The 21,313-nt window shown below is 52.0% G+C and overlaps 1 protein-coding gene and 1 pseudogene across 1 annotated transcript; both read left to right on the top strand.

Annotated features, from left to right (window-relative positions):
• Positions 1-720: 720 nt before the first annotated feature.
• LOC129149079 (histone H2A type 1-like) lies at positions 721-1,180 on the top strand (annotated as a pseudogene).
• Positions 1,181-18,957: 17,777 nt separating this feature from the next.
• On the top strand, positions 18,958-20,015 carry RPP25 (ribonuclease P and MRP subunit p25). The gene is given in 5 exon segments (XM_054715662.1): positions 18,958-19,064; positions 19,265-19,302; positions 19,305-19,373; positions 19,376-19,639; positions 19,642-20,015. Coding segments are annotated over 5 exon segments (852 nt in total).
• The last annotated feature ends 1,298 nt before the right edge of the window (positions 20,016-21,313 follow it).

Here is a 21,313-nt window from a genome sequence, read left to right on the forward strand (position 1 = left end):
ACCCACACCCCAAGGGAACCCCACCCTGATCAGGGACACCCTTCAGGGCAAACCAGCTGGCCCCCATCCATGCACCAGGCCTCTATCCTATCTAATAAAAGAGTAATATGCAGATTGATCATCACTGCAAAACACAATATAGCTGCCCCCATGTGGTCAAAGATCCTGCCCCCATGTGGACACAATATGGCCACCACAAGATGGCCAGCAGGAGAGGGCAGTTGGGAGACACCCGGCCTGCAAGGGAGGGCAGTTGAGAGGGACCAGGACTGCAAGGGAGGGCAGTTGGAGGTGATCAACCCTGCAGGAGAGGGCAGTTAGGGGTGACCAGGATGGCAGAGGAGGGAAGTTGGGGGCAAACAGGCTGGCAGCGGAGTGGTTAGGGGGTGATCAGGCTGGCAGGCAGAAGCGGTTAGGGGCAATCAGGAAGGTAGGCAGGCAAGCAGTTGGGAGCCAGCAGTCCTGGATTGTGAGAGGGATGTCCGACTGCCCGTTTAGGCCTGATCCCAGTGGGTATTTCTATCTCTCCCTCTGCCTAACTCTCTGAAATAGAATAAAAATATATTTTAAAAGAAAAAATAATAAATAAAATAGCAATAAACTCCTTACATATTAACAATGTTAACAAAAAAATATTTTTTTAAATTTAAAATAATGATATTTTCCAACACACACAAAATAGTGAGAGAGCCAACTCAGAGCAGAGGTTTTCTGTCCATCATGTCCCCACTCGGAAAGCAAGGAAGCAAGGCCTGTGCCAAGGCCAAGGCCCCAGGCAGGGGGCGGGGGGGAGGTGGGGAGAAGGGGCGTGTGCACCGCCTGCTCTGCTAGAACAACTCTGGGTCAGGGTGGTGGCCCTTGGGCCCATGTACCTGGCAGCGGTGCTGGAGGATCTGACCGCGGAGATCCTGGAGCTGGTGGGCAATGCAGCAGGCCACAATAAGAAGACACACATCATCCCGCACCACCTGCAACTGGCCATCCACAACAGTGAGGAGCTCAACAAGCTGCTGAGCAAAGTCAGGTTGCTCCGGGCTGCATCCTATCCGACATCCAGACAGTGCTGCTCCCCAAGAAGATGGAGAGCCACCACAAGGCCAAGGGCAAAGTGAACTGGAATATTAGAATCTTCCTCCACCTCAAACAAAGGCTCTTTTCAGAGCCACCAGGTTTTCACTAAAAGGGCTTGCATTTTTCATATTGTAGCAGCTACTTGAAAACCTTTACTGCAGTTCACAGTAGATGTCAGTACATAAATACCCCAGAAATGAGGCATTAACCATACATTTGAAAGTTAAAATGTTACCATCAGCAGCCTAAGAGGAACCCAGATGCTTTGTATCAATTAAGGTCATCAGAACAGCAGGCCCTCAGGGTTAAATGCCTCAGGATTAAAGGTGTTTAGCAGTCTGAGGTTCTTTTCAGGGCCACCCAATTTTCTGATAAAGAGCTTAGCATCATTTGTTTTTGTATTGGAAGAAAAGGAAAATGAGTCATCAGAGAAACCAAATCACAGTTCCCCACCTCCCTTGTTGAAAGCAAAACAAGTTGAAGAAATATGCTATGTCTGTGTATTCATATGTATATTGTATAAGTTTTTTGTAAATTAAAAAAAAAACACACACCTTGCTTTCCATCCTAATATAAACTTTCGCAATAAAAAATGCTGGCAAAAAGATGTAACAATGATAGACACTCAAATGACTCCCAAAAGTTAAAAAAAATTAATTAATTTTAGGTTATAATCAGTACTATGAGGAAAACAAAAAAATAGTGAGAAGCATGGCATTGTTTCACAATATTAAGACTCTTTTTGGAGGAGAAACCAAGATGGCTGCATAGGTAAACACCTAAACCGCTGCCTCACACAACAATTTCAAAACTACAACTAAAAGACAAAACGGACATCATCCAGAACCACAGGAAAGCTGGCTGAGTGGAAATTCTACAACTAGAAGAAAAGAGAAAAGCTCACAGAGAATCAGAGGAGCTGCAAAAGGCTGAGGTACGGAGACAAACAGGCAGAGAGGAAGGGCGGCTGAGTGCCTGGCTGGCTTTCTCTGGCGGGAGGGAGAAGGAAGCTCCCAACTGCACTGAACCCCAGTTCTGACTGCACTGAACCCCAATTCTGGGCGAGACCCTGGGGACCCAGGCTCATACGGGGGGCGTCTGGACTGACAGGAAGAGAGAGAGCACATGGAAACTCGGGGGAGCCGCGGAAGGCAGGGGTCTGGAGGCTCGTGCGCGAGTGCACGCAGAGAGGACTGACTGCTGAGGGTGCCGCTGGCTTTCTCTAGCGGGAGAGAGATGGAAGCTCACAACTGCGCTAAACCCCAGTTCAGGGCGAGATCCTGGGGACCCAGACTCATACGGGGGGAATCTGGACTGTCAAGAAAAGAGAGCACATGGAAACTCAGGGGAGCCGCGAAAGGCAGAGGTCTGGAGGCACGAGCGTAAGTGTGCGCAGAAAGGACTGACTGCTGAGTGCGCTGCTGGCTTTCTCTAGCGGGAGAGAGATGGAAGCTCACAACTGCGCTGAACCCCAGTTCTGGGCGAGAATCTGGGAATCCATATTCATTGGGGGAGAAACTGGACTGTCTGGCAGCGGGCGAAACTCGAGGGCGGCTTTCTCTCAGAGGTGCTTGCAGTGATTACCAAGGGACACTGAGACCCAGGGGCCTCATAAGGCAGGGCTGACGGGAAGCCAAGGCTGTCTGCTCAGCCCTGAGACTCCACCCCATCCAAGCTGAGCACAGAGGCTTTGGCAATTTTGCAAGTCTTGTCTCATAAGGCTGTCTCCAGCACAGAAGTTCTCCCAGCATAGACACAGCTGATCCTCACAGCCAGTTGGCCTGGAGGTCAATTCCTCCCAGTGATACCAACAACAATCAAGACTTAACTACAACAAGACTGTGCACACAGTCCACAAAGGGGTGCACCAAGAGTGTCCACCTCAGGTAACTGGGGAGGCTGAGCCACTGGGCCATATAGGACACCTAGCACACAAAGCTACCCTACCAACTCAGGGAAGCAGTGAAAATGCAGAGACAAAGAAACAGATCACAAACGAAAGAAATGGAGGAAAGCAAACATCTGGATATAGAGTTCAAAACCACAGTTATAATGTTTTTCAATAATTTCCTAGAAAAGGCTGACAAATTTAGTGAGACCCTCGAGGATATGAAAAAGGACCAACTAGAAATTAAACATACACTGACTGAAATAAAAAATATTATACAGAGACCTAACAGTAGAATAGAGGAACGCAAGAATCAAGTCAAAGATTTGAAATACAAAGAAGCAAAAAGCACTCAACCAGAAAAGTAAAAAGCAAAAAGAATCCAAAAATTTGAAGATAGTGTAAGGAGCCTCTGGGACAACTTCAAGCGTACCAACATCAGAATTATGGGGGTGCCAGAAGAAGAGAGAGAGCAAGATACTGAAAACCTATTTGAAGAAACAATGACAGAAAACTTCCCCCACCTGGTGAAAGAAATAGACTTACAAGTCCAGGAAGCACACAGAACCCCAAACAAAAGGAATCCAAAGAGGACCACACCAAGACACATCATAATTAAAATGCCAAGGGCAGCCGAAACCGGTTTGGCTCAGTGGATAGAGCGTCGGCCTGCGGACTCAATGGTCCCAGGTTTGATTCCGGTCAAGGGCATGTACGTTGGTTGCGGGCACATCCCCAGTAGGGGGTGTGCAGGAGGCAGCTGATCGATGTTTCTCTCTCATCGATGTTTCTGGCTCTCTATCCCTCTCTCTTCCTCTCTGTAAAAAATCAATAAAATATATTTTAAAAAATAAATAAATAAAATGCCAAGGGCAAAAGACAAAGAGAGAATATTAAAAGCAGCAAGAGAAAAACAGTTAATTACCTACAAGGGAGCACCCATATGATTGTCAGCTGATTTCTCAACAGAAACTATGCAGGCCAGACGGAGTGGCAAGAAATATTCAAAGTGATGAATAGCAAGAACCCACAACCAAGATTACTCTACCCAGAAAAGCTATCATTTATAATTGAAGGTCAGATAAAGAGCTTCACAGATAAGAAAAAGCTAAAGGAGTTCATCACCACCAAACCAGTATTATATGAAATGCTGAAAGATATTCTTTAAGAAGAAGAAGAAGAAGAAGAAGAAGAAGAAGAAGAAGAAGAAGAAGAAGAAGAAGAAAAAGGTAAAGATAAAAATTATGAACAACAAATACATATCTATCAACAAGTGAATCTAAAAATCAAGTGAATAAAAAATCTGAGGAACAGAATAAACTGGTGAATATAATAGAATCAGGGGTATAGAAAGGGAATGGACTGACAATTCTCAGGGGGAAAGGGGTGTGGGGGGTGCGGGAAGAGACTGGACAAAAATCGTACACCTATGGATGAGGACAGTGGGGGGGAGGTAAGGGCAGAGGGTGGGGTGGGAACTGGGTGGAGGGGAGCTATGGGGGGAAAAAAGAGGAACAATTGTAATAATCTGAACAATAAAGATTTATTAATTTTTTTAAAAAAGAACCTTTTTATAATGTCTGGCTTAATATAAGACAGTTGGAGTCCCATATCTGCTTCTGCATTTAATCTGCTACAATATTACATGTCATAAACCTTTGGAAAATTCCACTGTTCATGACAAATAATGAAATGAGAATGAAAATGGCAAATAATCTCTTAGTATTGCTGATAAAATAGTTTTGACCTTGCAAACACCCCCTCCCCAAGAAAGGGTCTTACAGACCTCCAAAGATCCTAGATCACACTTTAAGAACCACTCTTCTAGACCATGTCCTGTGGGTGGGTTGCTGACTTTTCACACCTAAAGAAGCCTGTCATTCATTTACTCAACAAATACTGTGACCTACTGAGTATCCGACGCTATTCTGCGTGGTGGAGGTGCAGCCGGGAACAAAACAAAGTCATTGTCCTCGTGGAGCCTTCGTCCTAGAGGGAGAAGACAGGTAATAAACAATTTTAAAATATATATAACTTTTCCCTGACCTGTGTGGTCCAGTTGCTGAGTGTCCCTCCATGCATGGCAAGGTTACCAGTTCCATTCCCCATCAGGGCACATGCCCAGGATGCAGGTTTGATCCCAGTAGGGGCCATGTAGGAGGTAGCAGATGGATGTTTCTCTCTCTTCTCTCTCTCTCTCTCTCTCTCTCTCTCTCTCTCTCATTGATGCTTCTCTCTCTCCCTCTCCCACCCTCTCTAATCCTATATAATAAAGAGGTAATATGCAAATGGTCATTATGCCATGACGCATAACTACCAACCAGGAGGGCGGGGCAGCGAGTTACAAGCGGGGGAGAGCTACAGGAGGGCGGGCAGTGAGCTACAGTGCAGCAGAGAGCTACAGTGGCGGTGGGCAGGGAGGCCAGCTGAGGCAAGTGGCAGCGAGCTACTCGCGCACGGATTCATGCGCAGGGCCACTAGATAAATGGATGATATAATATAAAGATAGAGATAGAGATAGAGATAGAGATAGAGATAGAGATAGAGATAGAGATAGAGATGAGATAGAGATAGAGATAGAGATAGAGATAGAGATAGAGATAGAGATAGAGATAGATAGAGATAGAGATATGTAGAGACTGAGAGTTTTGCCAAGTGATAACAATTGCCATGGGGAAAAATGAAAGCCAGAGGAGACAACAGGGATTGAAGGAGGGGCTGTTATTTCAGGGCGGTCAGGGAGGCCTCTTGGAGGAGGTAACACTGAGCAGAGCCTAAAGGACAGGAGGCAGAGACGGGAACATCAGAGGGACACACATTCCCGGCAGCAGGAGCAGCCAATGGAACAGCCTGAGACAGACGTGTGTTCATTGTGTTTGAGGAAAAGCAGGGAGGCTGGTGAGGCCTGAGTGGATGAGTTGGGGGGGGATGGGAGATGAGGTCAGAAGAGGGGGCACACTTGGATGCTGGGTGCACTTTGAAGGATAATGATGGTTTCACTGAACTCGTGTTCCTCTTCGAGGCTGCAGATCATATTCTCCAAAAATGGTCACAGCAGTATGTCTAATCCTTCACATCCTCTCCGCACCTTGCCATTCCCCATCAAGAAATGGAGTCTACTTCCTTTCCCCTTAAACCTGGGCAGGGCTTAATGACTTCCTTAATAAACAGAATGTGGCAGAAATGACACTGTGTGACACCCAAGGTTAGGTCATAAAATACAATATAGTTTATGCCTGGCTCTCTGTCATTGGATGGTCATCCTGGAATCTAGCCACCATGCTGTGAGAAAGCACAAAATAATCCAAGCAGAAAGACCAGGGAGAGAGGCCCATGTGGAGACCTGAGGCTTTCAGCTGATAGCCAGCAAGAACCAACAAGGCATGCAAGTGAACAAACTTTGAGATTACTCCAGCCTCCAGTCTTTGAGTCTTCCAGCGAAATCTCAGACATGCAGAGAAGAGAGAAGCAATCCTCACTGTGCCCTGCCTAAATTCCTGATCCATAAGAATTTAGGCAGGAATTATTGCTTTGCATAAGTAAATTTTGGATAATTTGCAATGCATCAGTTGATAACTGAAACAGAGGCCTCGTAGCACCCTATGTGAGCTATCCAATCTAATCAAGTTAGGCCTTTATAAAACCCTGCAATGATTTCTTAGGCTAAAATCAAAACTGGTGAGCTAGTGTATTAAAAAGGACTTCAGCAATCACTTGGCCTCCCTCCCTGCAGGTTATGACTGGGCAGCTTTGGGATTCAGGCTAATGGGTAGAAGCAGTCCCAAAGTAGTCTGATAAGAAGAAAATAATAATAGGCATGGGTATTACCTAGTTATGAAGGATTTCCAGGTGAATTCCTTAAAAGTTTCAAGTAGAAGTTGTAAGCATGGGCCACACCAACCTGAAGATATGTGTGTTTTAAAGCATGAGTTAGGTGATGTGGTATCCGGTACACAGAGCTGGGTGCCATCTCTATCCAGGCTCCCATGCCCGTATATGCGGTCAGGCCTTCCACCAACCTGAACCTGGGCTGGACATGTTTCTTGGTTTGACCAACAGAATGCAGACGAAGTAATGTGTGAATTCCAGACCTAGACCTTATGAGGCCTTCCAGCCCCCATTTTCATCTTTTTGGGATCAAGCTACTCAAGAAATAAGCTTGGGCTAGAGACCAAATGGAGAAGGACCACAGGGAGAGTGCCCCAGCCATTCCAACCAGCCCAGCTGAAGCACCAGACATGAGAGGGAAGCCATCTGGAATGTTTCAGCCCTAGTCAAACTCCCAGCTGAATGCGGATACATGAGTGACCCCAGCTGACACCATGTGCAGCAGAACTGTCCAGCAGAGTCCAGCCAAACTACAGAGGCCTTAGAAATATTAAATCCTATTATTTTTAGTCATTAAAAGTTTGTTGTTGTTGTATTAATATATTTTTATTGATTTCAGAGAGTAAAGGAAAGGAGAGAGATAGAAACATCAATGATGCAAGAGAATCATTGATCGGCTGCTTCCTGCACGCTCCACCCTGGGGATCGAGCCCGCAACCCAGGCATGTGCCCTGACTGAGAATCGATCCGTCACCTCCTGGTTCATAGGTTGACACTCAACCACCACTGAGCCAAGCCGGCTGGGCAAGCCACTAAAAGTGTTTAGGTGATTTGTTACCCAGAAACAGGCAACTAAAACAATTGACAATATTTAAAAACACAAAACTGTCACACAAAACCATGAAATCTAGGGCTTCTTTTTCTTGAAAACACTTGGACTTCAGAGCAGAATATGAGAGGTCTGCCTCCAACCTACAGTGAAGTTCTATGGGTACAAGATGGCTGCTTCAGAAACAGGAAGAGTTCTGCCTTTTCACATGATTTTTTCCCTGGGAGGGGGCAGAAATGATGGGAGCTAGTGACAACCAATCATAACTCTATTATCTTTCCCAAGGCAGATTCACTGGGCAGGGCATTAATAAGCAAGTATGCATAATTTCTGGGCAGAGAGAGAGTTTTCCCAGGAATTTTGAAAACAAAATATGTTCTTATTCCTTGTTGATATATATCAAATTTATCTTCCGGGACAGTACAAACAGGGTGCCTTATGACTTACTTCAGAACAATAGATGGCAGGCACACTTGGTTAACTTCATCTTTTGCTCAAGAGAAGGGAAGACATAATAATTAATTACCTGTGGTGACAGGGAACCCTCATGGACATAACGGGGATTTGACCACATAGCTCCCAGAACTCAGAGGAACCCCAATTCACCTAGCTTTATTTGGAGGCTCTGTTCTGAACTGGTAGGCAGAGGGGATGGGAGTGACAGGAATATTATGTGATAAGAGCTGTTTTCCACTCTCAACACCCTGGCGACCCACGGAAGAGGGAACTGTTTCCTGACCTCTTCCCAGTGCTCCAGACCTTAGGGGCATCTACAGCAGCAAGATTACATCATTTATCATAAAGGTGCCTCTGACAGAAAGTGATGGGAGAAGGGCTCTATATATGCAACATTCAGAAAAGCTGATACATTGAAATGAAGCAGAAAATGCTAAATCACACACAAGCAAAATAAAACCACTTGGTCTGCATTCCTGCCTGTCAACAAACAGCTGGAGCCCAGCAGCTCTGGCTGTCCCCTGGAGGCTGATACCCTGCTCTGCCTCTCTATTTTTTGTACCCCACCTCCGGTTTGCCTAAAGCTTTACTGCTCAGTAGCTGAGTCTTGGGGCAAAGGAGTTAGCCTATCTTTGAAAAGTGGAGGTACTGGGAGATAACCTGAGACAATTCCAAGAGGGAAGTACTACTGTCATTATCATCATTTCCATCTTACAGGAGAGGTAACTGAAGCACAGAGAGGTTCCATAGCTTGACTAAAGGCACAGCTAGCAAGTGGGAGAGCTGGGATTCAAAACTAAGTAGTTGGGCTCCGGAGTCCATACTCAACTAGTTGCTTCTGGGTGTTAAATGAGCAAGCATTTTGTAAGCTGTAGGAAAACTCCATGCATCCCTGAAGAGTAGTTATAATACTGGAAAGGCATAAACTGAGCACCCTAGTTCTGCCTCAGGTCGGAGCTAGAAGAGGAAGAGCAGCCCTGGTGCCCTCACCCTAAGCAAGCACCTGGCAGAGCAGAGCCCTGGAGGACCAGACCTTTATTGAGGGTGGCTGGGGAGGCCTGTAGCGGATGGCTTTCCTCCCGGCTTCCCTTTCCTCCTGCATGAGATCTAGTGCCATGATTAAGAATAGACTGGCCTGGCCGACATGGCTCAGTGGTTGAGTGTCAACCTATGAACCAGAAGGTCACGGTTCGATTCCTGGTCAGGACACATGCCTAGGTTGAAGGCTCAAATCCCAGTAGGGGGTGTGCAGGAGGCAGCCAATCAGTGATTCTCTCTCATTAATGATGTTTCTATCTCTCCCTTCCTCTCTGAAATCAATACAAAAAAGAAAAAGAACAGGCTCTGGAGTCAGACTGTCTGACTTTGGATCTGGCTCTACCTCATACTGTTTATTGTATTAAATGAGTACATGTAAGTACATAGTACACTGTCTGGCACAATAAGTGCTAAGTAAATGTCAGCTATAATTGGTAACCATTCCCTCCTTTTATCAGCTCAAAACCTTCCTCTTGCCCTGGCTGGTTGATTCCTGGTCAGGACACATGCCTCAGTTGTGAGCTCGCTCCCCAGTAGGGGGCATGCAGGAAGCAGCCAATCAATGACTCTCTCATTGATGTTTCTATCTCTCTATCCTTCCTTCCTTCCTCTCTCTCTAAAGTCAATTAAAAAAAACATATTTTAAAAATTAAAATAAATCAATGGGAAAATATACTCAGTGAAGATTAACCAATAAACAAACAAACAAACAAATAATATTTTTTAAACCTTCTTCTTGATGCCGGGCAGCACCCCAGGAAGCCATGGGAGGCCTCAATCTGATCCAGGTTCTTGTTATGGCTCAAAAAGGAATTTGAGAGCATGACAAAAAGATTTCGCAAAGCACAGTAAATTTATTAAAGCAATAGTACACACTCAGGAAGGAGACCTACTGATGGGGCTGGGTGGAAGGTTTTTATTAAACACTAGAGGCCTGGTGCATGAAATTCGTGCACTGGGGGAGGCAGGGGGCCTCAGCCGGGCCTGCACCCTCTCGCAGCCCAAGACCCCTCACTCCTTACTGCCTGCCTGCTCGCTGCTCCTTAACACTCAGCTCGCTGCTCCTTAGCGCTGCCACAGAGGCGGGAGAGGCTCTTGCTGCTGCCGCTGCGCTCGCCAGCCATGAGCCCGGCTTCTGGTTGAGCGGCGCTCCCCCTGTGGGAGCACACTGACCACCAGGGGGCAGCTCCTGCATTAGCGTCTGCCCCCTGGTGGTCAGTGTGCATCATAGTGACCAGTTGTTCTGGTCATTCCACCATAATGGTTTCTTAGGTTTTTATTATATAGACTAGAGGCCCAGTGCATGAAAGTTTGTGCACTGGAGGGGGGGGGGGTCCCTCAGCCTGGCCTGTGCCCTCTCGCAGTCCAGGACCCCTTGGAGGATATTCACCTGCCAGCTTAGGCCTGCTCCCTGGGGGATCGGGCCTAAGCTGGCAGTCAGACATCCCTCTGGCAGCCTGGGAGCCCTCGGGGGATGTCCAAAAGACGGCTCCCGCCACCACTGCTGTGCTCACAGCTTGTGGCTGAGTGGAGCTCCCCCTGTGGAAGTGCACTGACCACCAGGGGGAAGCGCCTACATTGAGCGTCTGCCCCCTGGTGGTCACTGCACATCATAGCGCCTGGTCATTTCTGGCCGTTCCGCCATTAGGGTCAACTTGCATATTACCCTTTTATTATATAAGACTAGTGGCCTGGTGCATGAAATTAGTGCACTGCGGGGGGGGGTCCCCCCAGCCTGGCCTGTGCCCTGTTCACAGTGTGGGAGCCCCGCAATCCATCGCCCCAAAGAGGTAGGCCCTGCCCACCCATCCAGGGCTCCTTGATAGATTGCTCCAAAGAGATAGGCCAGAGCTGCGGGAGGCCTGCTGACCCCTGGGCTGGGCCACGGTGGAGGCCTGTGGACCCCTGGTGCAGGTGCATGGAGGCCCCCGCCACGGCCCTGCCCCCAGGGCCGGGCCACAGCAGAGGCCTGCAGACCTCCATGCACCTGCGGACCACCGGCCAGGGCGCGGCAGAGGCCTCTTCACCATGGCCCCACTCCCGGTTCGAGCCCGGGTCGAGCCCGTGCCTGTGGACCCCCAGCCAGGCCCTCAGCATAGAGGCTTCTCTGCCGCGGACCCGCCCCCTCCCTGAAGCTGTAAGTCCCCACCCACCCACACCTGCTGCGCACACAGCCTGCTGATTGGTCGTTACTGTGACAGCATCCCAACCAATTTGTATATTATCCTATTGTTAGTATAGATGGGCAAGACATGCTGATGGGGTGACCATGGACCCAGCTTGTCTTAGTTCCTCCTCTCCAGATAGAGGATATTTTTAGGGGTGCAGTGAGGGACATGGGAGAGCAGGGGGGTCAGTGAAGGTCTCCTTTGCGATGTTCCAGCCAAGATGGAAAAGGGAGGGGTAGAGCTTGAGGCATTTGTTCTCTATTCTATCTTTCCTGCCTCACTCTTATCCCAAGATTCTCAAACATCCTAATTCATTTGTTTTTTATCAATTCTCACCTTGAAATTAGGAATATCATCTTATTTGCCCTTCTTGTGTGGCTCAATGCTTGAGTGTCATCCTATGAACCAGGAGGTCATGATGGTTTGATTTCTGGTTAGGGTACATGCCAGGTTAGCAGGTTCGATCCCCAGTAGGGGGCATGCAGGAGGCAGCCAATCAATAATTCTCTCTCATCATTGATGTTTCTATCTCTCTCCCTCTCCCTTTCTCTTTGAAATCAATTAAAATATTTTTTAAGCATTACAGCAGGCTCTTGGGAAGACTTTTGGGGACAAGCACTCTCTTGGGAACTAACTTTTCCCAGGTGAGTGCCTTTTGTTACACTGGCCTCTGGGTTCTGGAAGGAAGATGGGGAACGAATGGCAACACCCAACTCTTGGGGAGATGGAGGAGTGCCAATGGCTTCTTTTGCAGATCCTTCCCCTCCTACAGGCCCCTTTCCTCACCCTGTCCTCCTCTCTCTCCCAGGACTCAGGTGACTTGGCCTGTCTGCTAGGAAAGCAATTGAATTTCATGCAAGGTTATTGGCTCTTGTCACCAAATGGCACCACTCACTGGATCTGCGATGCAAACTCTTATTCCCCAACTGTGGGGCCAGGGTCAGCATAGGAGGTGAAGCCTGGAAGCAGAGGCTTGGCTGGTGTTGGGACTCCTAGGTCCTGTCCTGACTGAAAAAGTGAAAACTGGGTGAGACATGGTGAGACATGGTGAGGAGGCTGGACTGAGGTGGAGAGAGAAATGGGCAGCTGGAATCAGAGCACAGCCCCAGGGCCTGGGACTCACTGTAAGAAAAGAGGTACCTGGTCTAAGCAGGACTCCTAAATGGAGGATCTCCCTCTCCCAGGCCATGTGTACCCCCAGGTATCATGCCTAGCAGTGTTAAATTTACAAAGCGCTCTGATAGCCATGATCCCACTCAGTCTTCAGGAGAGCCTTATAAGGACATCTCTTATGCCCATGACCAAAGACTTGAAAACAATCTTAGAAAAGTTTGCCACTCATGCATCCATTTAACAAATTTATCAAGTGCTTTCTTTATTCCAGGAAATAATCTAGCTCTCCTGATTCAAGGTCCTTCTACAACTACATACTTGCTTCAAATATGTTGATTCCTGATTCCCTCTCCTTTGAAATTTGCCTCCCAAACTGTTGTGGTTTTTAAATGTCTGCAAATCCGGTGATAATTCAAGAAGTGAAATCAAATTCCCCTTCAGAGAAGGCTGGGCCATAATAGCATTATAGGCACTGTGGCTTCCTGCTTGTTCGTATCCCTGTTTTTCTCCCCACCTCCAGCCTGGGACTAACTGACATAACATCTGGCTTTCCCACAACTTGCTCTGGGGGAAGCCAGGTGTTATGTCAGGAGCAGGTCTATGGAGAGAGCCATGTGGTCAACATGTGAGTAGCTTGGGAGTGGATCCCCCAGTGGATCCCAACACGTTTACAGCAACCTCATGAAAGGCCTTGGCCTAGAACTACCTCCATCAGCTGCTCTTGGATTCCTAGCCCCCAGAAACTAAGATCATGAATGTTTTTTATATAAACTACTGAGTTTTGGGGTATTTTTATGCAGCAGTGAATAACCAATATGCCTTCCCCAAGTTAGGAACCCCCATCTCTCCCCTTTACTGAGCAGCTAAAATTAGGTGAGGTAATAAAATGAGTCAGAGTAACCTGCCTTCAAATATCTGTGGTTGCTTCTTTCTAGCTGTGGTATATTGGGCAAGTTACTTAACCTCTCTGTGCCTCAGTTTCCATATTAGTTAAACAATGATGGAAAGGGAGATTGTGGAGATAAATCAATAGATCTGTGAGAGTACCTGGCCAAATTCATGGCACTTAGTGGCTGCAATCTGAGCAACCTCTAGCCCTCTCCAACTTTTCAGTTCCTGACTCCTCTGCATGCTCCCAAGCCTCTGCTGGGAGCTCCTCATCCTCATAGAGAAGAGACTGTTCCATGATGCAACTGCTTTCTGTCCTACAAGCTGTACCAGGGCCAGAATGGAGGTTGCTTTCTGCAAAGTCCCTCAGAGACTGTCTGATGGTAATTGATGTTTGTTCTGATATAAATTAGCACCCCTCCCCTGCCTCCTGCTACTTGTTGCTTCCTGAGACAGGTTGCTGTCCTGACCTAGTCAAGCATGTAATTTATGTACCTAGTAGCATTCACATAATAATAGTACCTGTGACTATCCCTCCTCCTCCCCTTTACCCTATATAATTATTTGGAGCCTGCCAAGATGCTTGGAGATTCATTTCTCTTGCAGCTGCCCTAAACATGACTTATTTGTAAGCTTCCCTTACTAAGGAGTGGCAAGATTTTTTCTTTGGTCTTTTCCCTGCACTCCATTTAGGGAGATAGATTTTCAGTCTTGGGTTTTCCCCTGGGTCTGTGTATAGGAACAGTCCTCTTCCCACCATGGGAGATGATGCCGGACACAACAGGTCCAAAGCCGCCTGTCACTACTTGAGCCAAATTAAGCAGAGTTGAATCATGTATGAATGTTTATTTCAATACTGTCGGCATTATGGGGAGAGCAGTCAGTCACCTGGAAATTCTGCTCTTCCTCTTTTTCTGTCAGCTTGCTGATTATCTAGGGGTAAAGGAGAAGACAGCTGTTGGCAGCTGCAAACTGCAAGTGTAACAGGGAAAGGGGAGGGGGAGGGTCTGTATTCCGGCCTTCAGGAGCTCAAAGTCTGATGACAAGGTGTCTAATCGTCTCTGATATTATAAACAGCTTAGCCAGTTCCTGAGACCTAAGAATGGCCAGAGTTCCTGAGAAAAACTCCCAGAGGGGGTGAGGATCTGGGCACAGCAACCAAATGGTCTTTTCTCAAAATGTATTTCTTTTCTGAGTAATGGACCCATCAAGGCATCTTGTCTTTTTACAGCCTTGTTTCATCCTTCAGTTTCCCAGGGTCTGTAAGAAAACCTCTTATCTATACTTAGTAAGGTGAATAATTATTAAATAACTATGGCTCTATTCTTATTACATCACTAGAGGCCCGGTGCACGAATTCATGCACGGGTCGGGTTCCTTCGGGGTGGCTTGTGGGGATCGGGTCCCAGCTCGAGTCCCCAGCCTCACAGCCCTGCAGCCCCACCTGGCACACCCCTTGGCTTGGTGCTGCCCCCTCACCTGCTCCACCAACCCGCCTGTGGGACGATCGATTGGGGCCGGGTCCCAGCCCGGCTCCCTCAGCACTTGGGAGCCGGGCAGCAGCCCCGCCCCCCAACGCTGCCACTGGTCACCCTCGGCGGGGTGGTCAGCGGGGTGACCGGGCCCCCACTCACACCTGCCTTGGCCTGGTGCCGCCCGCTCACCTGCTCCACCATCCCGCCATGGTCCCACTCTCGTCGGGGCCCATCGGGGCCAGCAGCGCCTCCACTGCTGTGTGCTGCCAGCACCGTGTCACTGATGCCCGCCATGTTCCACACTGCCCCCTGGTGGTCAGCACATGTCATAGCGAGTGGTTGAACTCTTAGCCGAATGACAGCCTGAGGGGGCAATTTGCATACTAGGCTTTTATAATATAGGATATTCCCCCTATCAGAGATGGAGGAGGAGGACATTTGCCCTGTGCCAGGGATTTCCTCCCAGTCTTGGGGTGAGAGGAGACTTGTCCATGAGAGGCAGAATGTACTCTCTAGAAAGGTGCACAAGTCTGGCCAGTGCAGAGCAGGAGCTGGTGCCGTATTAGCCGGGCTTGTGCACCAGCCTAGCTACCCTGTCACGTCCCTTAGATTGAAAGAAGTCTAATTTGCCACTCATTAGTTCCTAACATGTTAGAGAAACTGCCATTTCCAAGGCTTTGCCCATTTCCTTTTCTTTTCATCAGCTTTCTTTCCTCTTCATCTCCCTTTTTAAAATTTATTTTAATCACAAATAATATGTGAAAATATTAGACAACATTTCCTGAGAACCAGCCACTGTTATGTGTCTCACAACCACTCTATGAGGCAGGTTCCTATGCTAGCACCATTTACAGCTGAGAAAACCGAGGCATAGGGGTTAAGTAATGCTCAGGTCCCACAGAACCAAAGAAGGGTTAGGCTTCAAGGTCAGTACCTCGTTTACACAGGCAATTCCACGGCTCTGTGCTAATTTCTTTTTTTTTTTTTGGGGGGGGGGGGGGGAGTACCAAATTACTTTGAAATAATGTTATAAATGAAAGAATATTAGATGATTTGGTATGCTGTGCTGAATTTTGTATTCATATTTAGTAGTTTTTTTCTTACATAGGCCCACAAAAACAGAATGCAGCCTCTGATGTAACATGTAGTGTGCTGTTTTCTTGCAGATATCCTATCTAATAAAGAGGGAATATGCTAATTGACCATCACTCCATCACAAAGATGGCTGCACCCACAGCTGAGGCCAAGTTCCCTTAAGGTGCCCTAATGAGCAATCATCAGGGACCTGAGGCTACGCCTCCCCCTGTCCCCATGGGGCTTGACATGGGACCTCAGGCCGTGCCCCCCGCCCTGGCGTCAGGCTGGGGGACCTCAGGCCACGCCTCCTGCCTTGGCACCAGGCTGGGGGACCTCAGGCCTTGCCCCCTGCCCTGGCGTCAGGCCAGGGGACCTGAGGCCACGCCCCCCGCCCAGCAGGGCTTGACGGGGGACCTCAAGGTGCGCTTCCTGTCCTGGTGCTGGGCTAGGGGACCTCAGGCTGCACCCCCCATCCCAGCACCAGGCCGGGGGACCTCAGGCTGTGCCCCCAACCAGGTAGGGCTTGACAGGGGACCTCAGGCCGTGCTCCCCACCCAGTGGGGCTTGACAGGGGACCTCAAGGTGCACCCCCAGTGCTGGGTTGGGGGAACTCAGGCACGCCCCACCCCCCGCCCAGCGGGGCTTGACGGGGGACCTGAGGCTGTGCCCCCCTGCCAGTGGGGCTTCATGGGGGGCCTAAGGCTGCACCCCCATCCCAGTGCCGGGCCAGGGGACCTCAAGGCACGCCCCCTGCCCCATCTGGGGGACCTCAGGCCATGCCCCTTGTCCTGGCCCCAGGCCTGGGGAACTGAGGCTACGCCCCCTGCCCAGCAGGGCTTGACAAGGGTGGGACTGGCCGGATCTGGATCTAGCCCAATGGGGGGGAGGGGGCGCACCTGGTTTTGGATCTCACTCAATTTTGAGGCGCATGTGGGTGGGCAGGGAATTGACTCTGGGTCCCGCTTTTAATGTGCACGAATTTCGTGCACAGGGCCACTAGTTTAAAAAATAAGCTTACATCTATAAGTGAAAATAAATCCTCCTTTAAAACCCTTGTAGTCACACCGTGTGTATAGCTGGCATGCCACTCTTTTAGCAGAAAGGCTTGACTGTCTTTCCACGTTTCTAACCGACTCGGGATATGCGCCACAGATGCTCAAATTTATTGACCCACCTTTCCAGAGTTGAGCCTCCACTTCCCTCTGAAGCTCCTTTCCCTTCCCCGGGGTTCCTCCCCAAGCATTCAGCCACCACCGCCGCCCCGCGGGCCTCCCCCCTCCCGCCCCCTACCTCCCAGCCCATCTCATTACACTTACCCACAGTTCCCCGCTCCTCGATCCTTCAGCGCCCGCTTCCCGCCCCTCCCGCCCCCAGTGCCCAGCCCAGCGCACAGCCGTGCTGACAGGGTAATGACTGGCTTCGGTGGTGATCAGGGGCCTGGCGGCTGATCACCCTGAACATTGACATTTAAAGTGCAGCTGAGCTCGTGGGGTAGCCGAGGGGACGAGGTTGGTGGGCGGGTGTGGGGGGTGCCCTTTCGGCGCTCTCCCGGCTCGGACGCCCAGAGAAGTGACTGAACTCTACAACTGCTGCAGCGGCGGGGAGGAGGGGCGCCGCCTACAGGGCCAGCACCGAAGGGCGCCCCTTACTCACTTTCCGCAAAACCGCACCTCTCCCCCAGGCCCCTTCCTTCAAACTGCAGGCCTCGGCCTGCCTTCCCGCCCCTCCCCAGCCCCAGCGGAACGGTCAGCTAAGTCTGCATACCCCCAAGCATGTCAAACTCACGGCCGGCGGGCCGCAGCTCTGTTCTTCCCTAACCAGCCTGCTACAAAGGGCTCGCTGGGTTTTTCCGGCCGAAACTGCAGCCCTGTAAGTCCGACAACGCCCGCCCCTGCAGAGCCGGGGTCCCCTGTGCCAGGCTTTGTTCTTCTCGAGGCTCCTGTGCCCCGGGCACCTAGAACTGTCCTCGCGGGGCCCCAAGGACAGGCTCCCAGCGGAGCGCGGCCGGAGGGTCCCGATCCCAGAGGACACACAGGAGATGGGGCGCAAAGGTCCACCTGCTCCAGCCACTCCAAGGGGCGGTAATGGGGTCCGCCCCAGTTCTGAACAGCAGAGGCCGAGGGCTGGGAGTTACAGGTGCCGAGGAGAGAGCGGTGTCAGGAGAGAGAGGACTCCGGCAGACCCTCTGGAGACGGGGGCCCGGTCCCCCCAGCCCCTGTCCCGTCCCCAGCACTCCCGGGCTGTCCTCCCGCCCCCACGCCCCATCGCAGTCCCCTCTGCGGGGTCCGGTTTGCCCCATCGCTTCGTTCCGCGGTGCAGTCCGTGCAGGAGGCCGGACAGCTGGAGGGTGAGGCGCTGGGGCCGCTCTCGGGAGGGTCCCGCCTCCCCCAGCCTCTCCCTCCCGTCAGCTGTCCTTCACCCCATCCCCTCCGCGGTCTCCGCCGGTCTTTCTTCTGGCCTCTCCCTCCGTCCCACGCAGCCCCCGGAGAGGGCGCCCAGAGGTGGACCAGCGGCTCACAACGCCACCACAGCCTCCACTCCCACCTTCCGCCCTTTTCTCTCGTCAAACCTGCCTCCGCCCAGCCTCCCTTTTTGAAAAAGGACCCCAGAGGCCTCCAGATGCCAAGACTAATGGACAACTGATTCGACTGGGAAAAAGGGGGACCCACGCGATCAGGGAAGCACGCCTGGCTTACCTAAAGCGTTCGGCTCCCATCATGGACTTTCAGGCAAGGGTGCAGGGAGCTGGGGAGGGTCTGCTGGCTCTCTTCCCATTCATGTCAGGGCGCAGCCTGGCCCAGCGTCTCGCTGCCCACTCCCCAGGGATGTCCGAGGGTCCGGTGACCTCCAGCCCGGTCAGGCCCAGCGAGGCTAAGCCCCCGTCCTCCCGCGAGGACCGCGCCGCACGTGGACGACAGGGGGCAGGCGCGGAGCGGGCCGGGGCCAGCGCCTCCCGCACCTGCTGACTGTGCCGGGGCGCCCTGGGGCGCGCACGGGCTCGGGGGCTGAAAAGACGAAGCTGGGGGGACAGGAGGGTCTGTACACCTCCCCGAGGGAGGGGGGAAAGGGAGGGCCGTTTTACTTGGTTTACCTTTATAAGGGAAGGCTCGGGAAGGTCCGACGGCGATGACCGGGGACCTTCGCCGGCCAAGTTGTCCCGCGGCGCTGCCTTATGCGCCACAGGGCGCGCCGTCCGCTCCCACAGCCGCGGACCCGCGGATTGGACCCGAGCGGTGGGTGAGGCCGGCCGGGCCGGCGGGCCGGGTTAGGGGCGGACCCGGCGGTAGGGGCGGGGCGCCCAGAGCTCGGAGTAGAACGGTAACCCCGGAGGGAAGCGGCCCCCACCCGCCCACCAGCTGCCGCGCCGTTCCCTCGGGTTGCCCTGCGGATCCTCGCAGGGCGCGGTCGGCAGCCATGCGGCCCGGGGCTGAAGTGGCCCCACGGCCAAGCCCACGTCCCCGCGGCCCGGCAGCTGCCACTCGCGGAGAGCTACCGTGAGGTGCGCTCCGAGGAGGCGCCGGGCGCCGTGCACGTGCGGGTCAAGGGGGCAGCAAGGTCCGGAACCGACTAGCCCTCGCCATCCCCAGCATGGCGCCGCCGGCCGCGCGCCCCGTCTTCAGCGGCGGCGGTAGGGCCACCCCCCAGACCGCCACCCAGACCGCCACGTGTGCCGAGACCCTCGCGCGGCGGAGCCTCCCGCCGGGCCCAGCAGCCGGGCACCCGTCTCCGTCTCCGCGCACTGAAAACATGCCCAGCCTCGCCATCCTACTTTCCAAGGAGGCACTGGGGCCGCGCCAACCCGGCTACCAACCCCGACACCCCACTCTGGCCCCTCGTCCCCGCCAACCCGGGCGACACCCGAGAGGAGCCGGGAACCCGCTGCCGGAGAAGGCTCCGCGAAGGGTCGCACCTGGGCCGGTGCTGCGGAGAGGACTGGACGGCCTGGGAACTCGGGCCCGGGGCCACCTCCCGACTGGGTTTCACACCCGGCGCCTCCGCCCGGACGTGCGCCTTCGGCCGTTGGCGCCGCGGTCTCCTGGAGCTCAGCCGGGTCTCGGCTCCCCGGGCTGCCCTGGAACGCCGCGGCCACAAGAGGACCCAGGGCAGCTTCGGGGGCGGGTCTCCTTCCCTTACGTTGCCTGAAGATGCAGAATTCCACCTTCAGCTTTGCTGAGCCATACTGAGACCTTCTTCGGGGAGGGAATGAGCCTTGCCCGGGACCCACCAGTGTTAAAGACATCCAGCATTCTGGGGGGGGGGGGGGGGGGGCGAAGTGCGCGGAAGCCAAGCAGAGCTCTTGGAATCACCCTCATCCTTTGGCAGCAGAGGGCGAGGAGGGAGAGACAGACTGCTTGGGAACAGGGGAGCCTCCGTTCCCCTCACCCCAGCACAGTTTACCCTTCTAGCTTTCCTTCCCCTGCTGTTAAGGAGCATCCTGAGATCCTGGTGGCAAGGGCGTGGTGACAAGCTCTAGCTCTTTTAGCATTCTCCCTGCCCCAAGCTGGATCAGAGGTGAGAACCAGAACAAAATTCTCTATGCCTCCCCTTGAGCCCCGCAGTCGGAGTGTTGCTTTCAGTAAAACAAACGTAACCATGGCTCTGTCCCGTGTTTTTCCCTACTTGCCCTGTGCAAAGACAGCTCTGGCCTGCCCCTTTGTGTCTCAGTCCCCTCCAGCCTGGGAGCCTTAACCTCGGTAGTCTTCAGGGTCAGGCGCAGAGACTGGAAAGCTTCAAAATGGTGCAAGAGGCACATTGCCCAGTCCCTGGCTCCCCCCTCTCTCCAGGCCTCCCTGGCTGCCTCTGGCCTCTGGGGCCTGTCTCCCCCTGTTCATAACCACTGAATAAAAAGGAGCAGCACTTTGCTTTTCTGGGAGAGGAAGGAAAGAATCCATGAACTTCCCTGAGGGGGTCCTGCCAAGAGTAGCAGACCTTGCGTGGGGTTCCTAACCCTGCAGCCTCCTGCCAACAGACAGCTTTCCCCAGAGGCTGGCACAAAGCTCTCTCCACTGCTCTTCCTCTCTGAGAAAGGACAGCACACCCTGGAGAGGGGGGGAGGAGAGAGACTGAGCACAGATCCACTGCTGGACATTACTGCTCAGCAGAGAAGCTAGGACTTGGGCTGTGAATCACTGCGAGCTCCCTGATAAGCTGCTGCCTCCAGCCCCGCACAACTGTCTGCTGAGAGATAACAGCGTCGTGGCCTCTGTGCCCACCTCCAGGTCCGCTAGGGGAAGGGGGCGTGCTAGGTGCTGGAAGAACTCTAGCAAATGGGGGTGGGGGCATATAGCCCAAGATCTCAGAAGCACACCTTACCCCGTGCAACTCCCTAGCACCCTGGAAAAGAGGAGGTAGGAAGGAATGTGAGTCACCTTGCTGGCAGGACCCTGAAATAAATCCTTCTGCTGGTGACAAGAGGTAGGTTTCTGCAGCTGACTGGAGTCGTTCCCCCCTCCCAGTATCACTGCTTGCCTCCCCCAATGTA

Source organism: Eptesicus fuscus, chromosome 5 (genome assembly GCF_027574615.1).
Source record: "Eptesicus fuscus isolate TK198812 chromosome 5, DD_ASM_mEF_20220401, whole genome shotgun sequence".
Classification (NCBI taxonomy): Eukaryota; Metazoa; Chordata; class Mammalia; order Chiroptera; family Vespertilionidae; genus Eptesicus; species Eptesicus fuscus.